Source organism: Cydia splendana, chromosome 3, assembly GCF_910591565.1.
Source record: "Cydia splendana chromosome 3, ilCydSple1.2, whole genome shotgun sequence".
NCBI classification, from domain to species: Eukaryota; Metazoa; Arthropoda; class Insecta; order Lepidoptera; family Tortricidae; genus Cydia; species Cydia splendana.
This window is the reverse complement of record NC_085962.1, coordinates 15,466,842-15,479,613: the sequence shown is the minus strand read 5'-3', so window position 1 is coordinate 15,479,613 and position 12,772 is coordinate 15,466,842. Positions and strand designations below refer to the sequence as shown.

At 37.2% G+C, this 12,772-nt stretch overlaps 1 protein-coding gene and 1 long non-coding RNA gene across 2 annotated transcripts in view; both read left to right on the top strand.

The window, feature by feature from the left end:
* Positions 1-12,772, top strand: part of LOC134789417 (uncharacterized) — a 115,004-nt gene that overhangs the window by 21,420 nt on the left and 80,812 nt on the right. The gene's annotated exons all lie outside the window — the stretch shown is intronic.
* The window catches only part of LOC134806761 (low-density lipoprotein receptor-related protein 4), a 47,593-nt gene that overhangs the window by 15,483 nt on the left and 19,338 nt on the right, over positions 1-12,772 (top strand). Inside the window, exons 7-8 of the mRNA XM_063780086.1 lie at positions 7,854-7,960; positions 9,209-9,368. Of these exons, the coding sequence (XP_063636156.1) occupies positions 7,854-7,960; positions 9,209-9,368 (267 nt within the window). The remainder of the gene's footprint in view (positions 1-7,853; positions 7,961-9,208; positions 9,369-12,772) is intronic.

The window sequence follows — 12,772 nt, the reverse complement described above, 5'->3', positions numbered from 1 at the left end:
ACATAATGTATAGAGACAAAATCCATAATATTATTCGTTATAATAATTAAATTACAGAATGTTCTATAATCATAAAAACGTTGTTTATAATCATCATTAGGAATAATTTTACATGTTATAACATACAGTTAGTATTATGACTAAAATGTAGAACTATATTTTAACGAATGATCGGGTGACATAATGTTATATGATATGACATAAATTATAAAACAACCTACATATTCTACCTTAAGGCAGGTCGCCGTTAGGTACGACGACGAGCGAAGCGAGGAGGAGTGTTAGGTAGAACTGCGACCCTACAGCGCGCGAGCCGAGCGAGCGAAGCGAGCGTGCCGCGGCAGCGCCAGCGAAGCGCCAGAACCGACTTATTTTATAATAGTACACATTTTATTACCCTCTCGATCATGAGAGGAGGCCTGAGAACTTAAATTTTAATATGTGGAAAGAAACAACGCTTCATTCTTTGAACACTATGAACTTGGTTTTTATGGAAAAAGAACGTTATGAGCATTAAATAGTATACAAAATGATCATTATACTGATTGCCTGTTATGCAAATACATTACTATGCAACTGAATTATTATTATTATTACTGAAATTATGCAAATTGTTCTTATTCATTTTGTTTTTATACTAAATAATCATTTCTGCATTTCAAAATTATGCAATTCGAATTATGCAAAATGAAAATTCGAAAATGATTGTTATTAAAAACATTACACACCCATTTTTAAAACGTGTTTTTCAATTAAAAGACACATCAAGGTTGTTTACCTTTTTTCTAATGCTAAAAAAAACGAACTATACGCCTGTCTAGTCGTATTTGGAATTGATAATTAGGTAGGTACAAAGATAACAAGTAAAAAGTATTTTATTGTAAATATTTCAGATAGTATATACCTATAAGTAAGTAATCCATAGGTAAGTATTTATTTTATTTCATTTAAAACACACAAGTATTTACTTAGACATATTTTCGAAGTTCATCAAAATAATCCATCAAGAGGTTATTGTATTGAGTAGGCGATTGCCTATTATTTATGTAATTTTTTACTCTTTATGTTTATATTTTGCTTTGTTGTGTCCAAAGCCGGCATATACCTAGACTAGAGGGCAAAAGGCGGAGTAGGTTCTGTAGATCAATACTGGCGCAGCGGGCGCGCGGCGCGCTGCGCCGTTGCTATGGCGACGCGCCTACGCTCGCAGCCTCCGGCCCGTGAAGGAGACTAGCCCGACATATCGAGAGTTCCGTGGGCGGTTTCATTATAGAACGAAATCGTTCATGCGATTAACGTTTTGAAGCCTACGTCTGATTTCTATGTATAGGTACATACTTGCGGTATTCAGTCTTCATGAGTTACATTGCAGAAATCTTGACAATTCATGAGTTAAACGGCGCGATTCGGGAAATGAATTAGAGATTCACTAGATATGAAATAGTAAAGATATTGTGACGACTCATGAATATATATCTTTTTATTATAATTAAAAGAAAAAGGAAAACGGAAAAAAATCCTCTGATTTACTTACAGAATTGTAGTTCACGAGTTTTCAAGCTTCACTGCCTTAGAACGTAGACCACATATACAGTCCATATTCTTATTACTCTTCCTAGGTCTCTATATTTAGAATAACCATGTGCTGTAGGTAATAACGTCGTTACGTAACGGTGCCGGATTACCATTTCTAGTTCAGTCTGGCGCTCGGATTAGTACTATTACTATCATTTACAATGAACCGAGGATTATCTAGGGACTATCTTAACATAGTTAACGTAGGTATAGCAAACTGTCGTGTGTGCATTGTTGCATATGCATACCCTATTATATTTATCTTTGATCTGAAAACATATGTATTAGACTAGACAAAAACATTCAAAATCGCTCTCCTTCTTGATGCGACTGGCAAATCATATTACTTTTTGGCAACCGGGTTTTTTAACCTAATTAGACCCCGCTGAATCCGAATTTGCTGGTTGCTCGATCGAAATCTTCACCGGAAGTGAGATATTTGATATTAAAGGTCCCTTTCTTTAGTTTTTCGTAAATAACTCTATAACGGTGGCGCATAGCAAAAAATGTTCTATTACATAAGTAATCTGCATAAATTGCCTACAAGAAAGATTCAGTACAATTTTTCGCTAGGATCAATATTCAAAGAGATATTAACGCGGGAAATTTAATTAAAATCAGTTCTAAGGTCCCTTTTTTAGTTTTTCGTAAATAACTCGTAAACGGTGGCCAATATCAAAAAATGTTAAACGTTAATAATCTACACAAAATTTTGTACAAAAAAGATTCAGTACACTTTTCGCAGGGATCAATATTTAAAAAGATAATAAAGGGTTGTAAATTCAACAAATTTACAACTTTCTGAGACAATGTCTTTCTGATCTAGGGACCTGGAAATTGATTATTATTAAATTACCCCCTTTAATATCTCATTAAGTATTGATCGTAGCGAAAAAGTGTGAAGAACCTTTTTTGTGGACAATTTTATTTTCAGTATTTATGTGTAATATTTGTTTGCAACGGGCCACCGTTTACGAGTTATTTATCAAAAAGTAAAAAAAAGTGACCTGTGAACTGACTGTAGTTAACTTTCTTCCTTTAATATCGTTTTAAATATTGATCCTAGAGAAAAAGGGTTCAAGATGATTTTGGAGAAAATTTTATGTAAATTATTTATTCATAAAACCTATTTTGCTATGGGACACCGTTTACGAGTTATTTACAAAAAACTAAAAAGGGACTTTAAAATTGATTATAATTAATTTACCCGCTGATTTGTCTTTTTAAATATTGATCCTAGCGAAAAGTAATCTACATGTTTCTTGTAGGAAATTTTATGATTATTATTTATGTATAAGATTATTTTTGCCAGGAGTCATACTTTTCAAATTATTAACGAAAAAATAAAAACAAGGAACCTTAGAATTTATTATAATTAAATTTCCCTCTTTATTATTTTTTAAATATTGATCCCTGCGAAAAGTGTACTGAATCTATTTTGTACAAAATTTTGTGTAGATTATTAACGTTTAACAACGTTTTTGATATTGGCCACCATTTACGAGTTATTATCGAAAAACTAAAAAAAGGGACCTTAGAAGTGATTATAATTAAATTTCCCGCGTTAATATCTCTTTGAATATTGATCCTGAAGTAAACACAAGACAGCTGGATATAGACTGATTTATTATTTCTAAAAACCTACCCACACCAATACATATTTGTGAATATACTACATCTCCCTCTTAATGAATTGATTAAGCTATCTAATTATTATCAAGTTTTAACAACTTAGAATACAGTAATTATGCTAAGAATTACACACTATAATTACAGCTAGTACATTTCACGAAGAGACTTGATTTTCACTTTTATTATTATGTTATCAAGGTCTAATTTCACTAGCCACCTTACCTTCGTGAGATGCAGTATCTATAATCTTAATCTTACTTTGTGGCCGTACAATTATGAATATCGCCCACAACTTATTTACCATACTTACATATATTTTTTATGTGTATCTATCCTATCCTTATATATATATATATATATATATATATATATATATATATTTTTTTTTAAGTATGCCAACTTAATAATTACACACTTGCGTTATAATTGAAATAGTTTTACAAACAAAACAAAAGCTACAGAATAGTAATGTTACGTTGTTAAGTAAAACACTGGTCCTTAATAGATTTTAACTGTTGTTTTTGATACTTTCATAAGGTCCAACATAACATTAAATTATTAGTTTAGGTACATACCTTAACTATCACATGCAATGCTTAATCGTTCTTATATGAACGTGTTCTTTATTCTCATATACACAAGGTTTATTTTAGAATAACCTATGCGTCGTCGTATTCACGGTTTTATTTTTGCTAACATGAGTACTGTAATAAAATTATGATATACATGATTGCTACAGGTAAATATGTAATATACCTACCGGTATTTAACATTGGTTATTATTGCTTTAACTTTTTCTTAGCCTCGATTGCAGCAGCCCGCGGTAAGCGCTGATTACTATTTTCATTAGGCCCTGAAAGAACAGGCTGACCGGTCTGAGAACGCGTGTCCTGCACCGCGGTGCCGGGGGCGGTATCGAGTGACTCACCTACATCATCGTAAACACTGTCATCGCTAGAACACCCTGCATCATCACCGTCCAATATCTCGTGATGAGATGATGTGGGAGACGCATCTTCGGGTTGCAGCCTAATCAGATGTCGCCTATTTCTTCGGTAACGCTTGCCCGAGGCATCCGTTACGAAGTACGATCGCGGCTGTGCTGCCCGGCCCGTGACCCGCGCCGCGCGCCTCCGACCGCCTTGGCCGTCCAGTGCGATGACGTCATCACCTGGCTGCAGCTCCGGCAGCGCTCGCGCCCGCTCGTCGTGCCATTGTTTACTCCGCGCCTGATTACGCACTATATTATCATAATCAACCGTGTTGTCCCTATCCGGTACTAATTTATTTTCGTGAACTGGTAATCGCGTATTTAATCTCCTACCCATTAGGAGTTGTGCAGGACTTGCAATTCCATCCCGCGGCGTGGCTCTAAAATTCAATAAACCTAAATAGAAATCTGAACCCGAGTCCAATGATTTTTTTAAGATTATTTTGACCGTCCTTACCGCTCGTTCGCTGCGACCGTTTGATTGAGCGTAGTGCGGCGACGACGTGGAGTGCCTGAAGTCCCAGAGTTCTGCAAATTTCTTGAACTCCTTCGACGAATAGGCTGGGCCGTTATCTGAGATGAGCTCCACTGGAATTCCGTGTCGGGCAAATTGGTCCTTTAGTGCTAGCACTACAGCGTTTGAATTTATGGATCTTAAGGGACATACCTCGACAAAGTTTGAAAAGTAGTCGACTAAGAGTAAGTAGCTTTTACTCTTGTACTCAAAAATGTCCGAGCCAACTTTGGCCCATGGTAAGCCCGGTATGAGGTGCGGCACCATCGGCTCCCGCTGCGGCGCGGGCGCGTGCTGCGCGCAGGTGCGGCAGCGGCGCACGGCGCCCTCGACGTCACGCGACATGCCCGGCCACCACATCACCTCCCTGGCGCGCCGCTTGAACCGGTCTATGCCGAGGTGGCCCTCGTGCACCCGGGATACCATCTCTGATTGGAGACCGATCGGAATATACACCAGGTTGTTTTTGAATAACACGCCGTCTGTGTATTCAAAACATTCCCTGCCGTCCCATAATGCTCGCACAGATTCATCAGACTCATGTTTTGAGTTTGGCCACCCGTTTTTGATGTAATTTATTAAAACTTGACATACCTTGTCATTGCGAGTGAATTGTCTTATTGTATCCATCTTATTATCACTTATGCGCACCGACCGTAACAGGAAACAGGTTTGATCGTCAACTTCCTGTGAGACCTTATCGCTCAGTAGGTCTGGAAGGGCCGCACGTGACAAAGTATCCGCGATGAACATGTACTTTCCGGGTTTGTATACAACAGAGAAATCATACCTCTGAACACGCAGCATCATACGCTGCAGCCGAGCAGGTACAGCGTCCAGGGACTTCTTAAACAGCGCTTCCAAGGGTTTGTGGTCCGTTTCAACTACCACGTCTGATTTCCCGTACACATACTGATGGAACCTCTCGAGAGCAAACACAATCGCCAGCATCTCTTTCTCGATCTGCGCGTAGCGTTGCTGTGTATCAGTGAGCGTGGCGGAAGCAAACTCAACCGGACGCTCCTGCTGCAGGATAACAGCCCCTAGGGCCTGGCTACTCGCATCTACGGAAAGCACGCAGGAACGGTCCGGCGCGAACAGCGCCAGCACCGGCGCCTCACACAGCGCCTGCTTCAGCGCGCGCACCACGCGCTCCTCGCACTCGCCCCAGCACCACTCATTGTCTTTTTTAAGGAGGTTTCTAAGTGGAGCTACTTGTTCCGAGTAACATGGAATGAATTTGGCAACATAATTGATCATACCTAAAAACCTTTCCAGAGAGTGCCTGTCACTAGGGCTTGGCATTTCTTTTATAGCTTTTAATTTTTTGTCGTCGATTTTAACCCCTTCCGAATAAAAAGTATGACCTAAGTATGTTACCTCACTCACACAAAATTCACATTTTTCCTTATTAAATTTTATACCTACTTGTCTCGCTCTTTCGAGCAAAATTCGTAACCGGCTGTCATGCTCTTCCTCCGTAGCTCCCCAGACGATAACGTCGTCGACGAACGAATCGACACCCTCGAGGTCCTCCAGCAGCTGCCTTATTTTGCTGTGAAACACCTCAGAAGCCGAATTAATTCCATATCGTAAACGTAAAAATTGGTATCTACCATATGGCGTGCCAAATGTGCACAGATCAGCACTATCATCGTCTAACTGGATCATCCAGAACCCGGACCTGGCATCTAACTTACTGAAGTAACGCGCCCCCTTTAACTTTGTCGCTATCTCTGTTATTGTAGGCAACGGGTAGTGCTGACGACGTATAACGCGGTTCAAAGGTCGTGGATCGAGGCACACTCGAAAACTCCCATCTTTTTTAGCGACCATAACTATGGCATTTACCCACGAGGTTGGGTGCGTAACCTTACGTATGACACCTAAATTCTCCATGCGAGTCAACTCGGTCAACAGATGATCCCTAACACCTAACGGTATCTTGCGTACAGGACAGATGCATGGACATGCGTCGCTTTCAATAGGAATCTTATATTGACCCGGAAGTTTACCTAGGCCACTGAACAAGTCAGCAAAGTCGTCGACGTTTAGCGAATAGACACGCTTTACTAGGCCTAATTCTCTCAGAGCGTATTTTCCAAGAATACTTTGATTATCACCATCTGCTATAACAAATTTCAACATAAATTCCTGCTGTTTGTATATACATTTAATAATACACGAGCCTATAAAGGGAATATAATGGCGAGAATACGATTGCGCTTTTACATTGTCGGCGCTTATATCCGAGAGACAGAAGCCTAATTTCACAAAATTAGATTTAGATATGACATTAAGATCTGCGCCAGTATCCATACCCACCACCCACCCACCGCTGTCACCATGAAGTAAACACAAGACAGCTGGATATAGACTGATTTATTATTTCTAAGAACCTACCCACACCAATACATATTTGTGAATATACTACAGATCCTAGCGAAAAATTGTACTGAATCTTTCTTGTAGGCAATTTTATGCAGATTACTTATGTAATAGAACATTTTTTGCTATGCGCCACCGTTTAAGAGTTATTTACGAAGAACTAAAAAAAGGGACCTTTAATATCAAATATATCACTTCCGGTCAAGAATTCGATCAAGCAATCGGCAAATTCGAATTCAGCGGGATCTAATTAGGTTAAAAACCCCGGTTGCCAAAAAGTAATATGATTTGCCAGTTCGAAATCGATTTTATGAAAAATATGACCAGTGTATATGTTGCTGTTTGTTGTAATGTAAAGTTCTATGAATAGATTTCACTTAGGTACTCAAATTAGACCGTATGGCGGGGAATAAGTCCTATGTCTATTTTCATCATTTGCGTACGAATGAGGGTGGGATAGTAAAGAAAAGTTAAGTACATACCTACCTATAAAATTAAATTACAATATTCAGACGATGTTTCGACTTCTATTCAGAATATGAGTACCTATTCTTGTATGGGTATATGGGTAACCTTTGCATTGCAGCGCAATAAAATGCAATAAATATTTATTGGATAATATATTGAAGGACAAGGTTAGATACACAAGATTAGAGATTCAATAACAGAACACTTAAGAGCGACCAACGACCATAAATGCAGTGCGCGCAAGGGAATTTTGACTTGATGTTCTCTTTAATTTTTTTAAATCAGGTGCAGAGAAAACCAATTTACGTGTGCCACCGGCGAGTGCATACCATCACACTGGCGTTGTGATAAGGAGGCTGACTGCCCTGAAAACTCCGACGAGATTGACTGCCGTGAGTATGCAATTATACCTACTTATTTATTGTTGTGTTGTATGTGAGGTAGATTTGCAGATACCTTTAGAAATGTATTCTAAATTCGTCTTGCTTGCTTCTGAAACCAGTTCCGTTTTAATAATATGGCGTTAGAAGTTTTTAAAGTGTTGTAATTTTTCACATGAGAAATTTTCAGAAAAATCTGATAGTACGAGTTATGCAATTTTCCATTTTTTTGGGAAACTTAGCAAATTGCACATTAGGTTTATTTCGTCGGGTGACAAGCAAAAGTCACTAAGTACTATCAAAAAATTAAAGTACCTAACAATGCACTTTATTACACTTGTAACACGGTTTATTGTCCAATACTTTCAATGATGTTAGTAAGTGACTTTTGCTTGTCACCCGACGATTTGTACCCAGAATCTAATTTAAGTCTAATGAATTTCTTATGCCAGGATTAGTTTATCAAAAACTATCGGCACACTATAAATGTAACCAGGGGCCCGTTTCTCAAAAGCTTGTAATACAAGCGGATGTCACTTTTTGACAGCTTTTGTTAGAAAGGGACTTGCACTTGTATTACAAGTTATGTACAAGCTTTTGAGAAACGGGCCTCTGATGTGCAAATTTCAACTTTCTAGCTTTTGTAATTTCGGCTCTGCGTTGATGAGTAAGTCAGGACACGCGCATTTATATATCTGTATAGACAATATGAGTTATTCAAGTATTGATGTCGTGGGTACATGTCCCCCATCCAATTATCTCACTTTTCACCAATGAGCTCGCTGGGGGGCCTTGGGACACTGAACCTTGGCAACGATTTTGATAATTTAACGGTAGGTATTTATTTATCCGGTATCACTGAACATACAAAACGTGGCACAAAATATTTCAATTTGTTTGTCCTGTATTATATATACATATAATGTTTTTCTATTGAGACTGAGATTGGAATTAGTATTTAATGCAAACCTTGATACAAACAACCATAGCATGAATATTATTTTCGTAACACTCCTATAATGTGTAGGTATATAAGTACCTACTCCAATGTGCCTGTGGGAGTACATAAAATTAGTAATAGACATTAGTCCAGCCCCTACCCTAAGTATAAATAATCCTATTATGAGATTCTTCAAACCCACCTGTTTTATGCAGGTAAGTACCCAATTATTGTTTGTTTTTTTTTATCACTAAGTTCCAAATAAGAGTCATTATGATGTTCGCTATCTTTAGAAAAGCAAATATGGACTTGTTCAACAGCTTTGGACTTGATACGCTGCGCCGAGGCAGAATTTCAATGCGATAACAAGAAATGCATTCGCAAAGACTTCCAATGTGACGGCGACAACGACTGCGGCGATTGGACCGACGAGGACTTCTGCCCGATGATGCCGGGCAGCTGCAATGCTGGCGAATTTAAGTAAGCCCTGTATGACACCAACTCGGATAAGTATCTCTCTCTTCTTTCCTTGACGTATCCGGCAATAACGACTGCATCAACAATTCTTATCCGGATTATGAAATGCCCTAATGTGGCTCGCAAAACCAAACTTTGTCTTAAAGATGCGGTCACACGATGCGCAATGGAGTTGTTCAGTCGAGTTGCGGGGGTATGTGTAGGAGGGCTTAGGTTGCGACTTGCGGATATGACGCTTAGCATCTAGGTCTGACTGCTGGGAGGACATTGCATTACAAAGATCGGAATGGCGTTCTAGTGTTCATAAGAAAGTAAATCAATTTGAGCGGATAAGTATAGTGCGACATAAAATAGTAGAAATGAAATAAAATGGAACTAAAAAAATTCCATACTAAATTGTTGCCATGTTTAAGCATTTTACGTCAAAAATGTGACAGCTACGTAGGAAGTGGCGCCTCAATAATTTTCTACAATTTCTTGTCGGACTATACATACCTCATCTGATCTTACCGATTCAACCCTGGAAAACTCCTACAACTTTTCCTTTCATAGGGTAATTCGCCAGTAACTGGTCACCGGCCAATAACTGGCCACCCTAAACTAAAAATGAATTCTATTCACCTATAAACAGAATTAATTTTAGTATAGGTTTCAATAACTGGCCAGCCTTCAATAACTAGCCACCTTATACTAAAATGAATTATGTTTATAGGTGAATAGAATTCATTTTTAGTTTAGGGTGGCCAGTTACTAACAGGTGACCTGTTACTGGCTAATTACCCTAATATGTGCATTATATGAAATATGAATCGTACCCCATATAATAAATCGAAGAATTCTCTGAAAACAAGGGTTAGCCAAAATATTCAGTGACGATAATGTATTTCCCGAACGCCCGATCCGATGTGGGTATGCAATTAGAGGGCATTACGGCTCGTAGTCTAAATGTGACGTTCCACGGGAAAAGGTACCTTATGAGGGTTTCTAGTTTCGGAGATATTAAATGTTTTGTAAAGAGGTGAAAAAATGCTCATTTTTTTTTTATTATGTGATCTGAAACCTTAATGCGTAAGGTTTGTTTACCTGTTTTTATTTTTGTTATAAGTTAGTTATAAGCCTAGTAATGTCGTCTCAGAGTTTAGTAGAAAAGGTACCTTATGGAAAAAAGATTGAAAATTCCCAAAAAAACTAGTCAATACGGGAAAAGAAGTATGGTAGAGAACTGTATTAGCATTCTGCAAAACTAATTTGATAATTTCAGTTCTGGTTGGGGCGCCTCGCAAATATTATAACCGTACATAGACCGACATCACAAATCCAAGTAGACTGCTATTATACCAAAGTTACTCTCGTCAAGTCTTTCTTAACTAGAATAATCTTCATTTGGTTTGGTCGCATGCAGTAAATCAGCCATTGGTTTGCTGAAAAATGCCAATACCCGACGCATTACCTTATGGAATATCTGAGGTCATTGAACCTCAATGCCGCTTATCTTCAATAGCAACCGAAATATATTATTGATAAGAAATAGACGATTTATACCATCTTAACCCCAAAATATTATTAGTTTATCCTAACTGTTCCATCATCATCATGCCTCATCATGTAACTTGACCACAAGGTACCTTTTCATTACATACAAATTATTGGTCTTTTTTAAGATTATTATGACGAAGAACTAATTAAATTGGGGGCAGTTTAATGTAAATTAATATTTTCTATTCATAAAAGATAAACTATAATATGATTGATATTTTGTAGTGATGTATTATTAGATTTATTTCCATAAGGTACCTTTTCGTAAATGTATGGAGCAAATACTGTTATTGTTATGTAAGTTTAAAGTGGCATAAGGGGTTAAATATAGTATTTAGTTGGGGTTTTAGGATTTATTTCATTTGAATGACAGAATTTCTTTCATATGTGCTCAGAAAAATTGATTGTGTGTCTCATTAAAAGTAAAAATATTCAATTTTGTGATTTTATATGAAAAAGTCAGAAAATACATTTTCACCTCTAAATCGGTATTGTTTTTTGCTTAAACTGTCTGTCAGTGTCGTTTTCTAATAGATAAAATTTAAATCTTGAGAGCTCATTGCAATCAATCGTGAAAATGAAATAAAACTTTATTTTCAAGAGATTGGTTAGTATACACATAAATCAGTCGATATCAAAAGTTTCTATTTGCATTACAGAACAAGTCGCAATATTTTTTTAATCTCAGATATATAAGGCATTATTATTTGTAGTCAACTATGTAACTTACTTCAGGAACATAGTTTTTTAGGCGGCTAAACTTAAAACTTCTCTATCGTAAAGTTGCTCATTTCACAACATTATTTTCAAAAAATCATATCTCTGTAACTACGCAACCTAGAAGGTTGATCTTTTGTGTTATCGATAGCTTATTTATTGTAGATTACTGGGGTATGCATAACTCCATACCCGCCATAAGGTACCTTTGACCGTGGGACGTCACAAATATGGATGTGTCCCGTAATTGTTTAAATAGCTATTATGTTTGATTTTTAAGTGTCATAAAAAAGTAAACAATTAAAGACGTAAACATAAAATGGTTCTACAATTTAAAAGCTGAACGTAAGCAATAAAACAATTTTGCAAAATTGTTCGTCTCTGGGCCTGATTCGGATTTTGAAATAGACATCTATTAGACATCACCAAGATACGATAACGATATGATTAAGATCTAACCTGTAAAATTTGACATTTGCGCGATTCTGGAGATACTGTTGAACGATTTCCACAGGATATGACTTAGAGATCCAATTCACATCTAATAGATATCTTACTCTATCTAACGTAAAAGTGACATTGGTTGCCCGAATTGCGCTGCAAAAGAGAACTAGTTGATATCTAAACTATAACGTATCTAGAATGGATCTAGTACGTTAATATGTTGAAGTTCGAATACGGCAGTCTTTTCTACGATAATCTGAACTTGCAGGTCTTATCTAGTCATCCACGTATTTTCAGTAGTGAACTAGGAACCTTTATAGTCTCGCCATGTCCGTCTGTCGGCCCATGTCATAGCTCAGTGATGTTATTAAATAGAAATACGGAATCCTAACAAATACAGTTTGGCATGGGAAAATATATCAATCACGCCAATATGGATAAAGTGTAAATGTTCGGAAAAAACAGTCCGAAAGTTTAAAAAAATTTCAATCCTGCGGAGGGATAACTACGAACCCTAAATACAATGAGCATGGCATGGCTCGAGATGTTCTTTATTTTTAATATAAACTTGGCATTTTGAAATAATTATTTAAATGTTCGTTTTGAACGGTGAACAAATAATTCATAAAATATAATTATATTATTTTTTGCGTACTTTTTAACGTGCAATTAGATTTATTTTATGTATTATGTATGTATTAAAAAAGTCG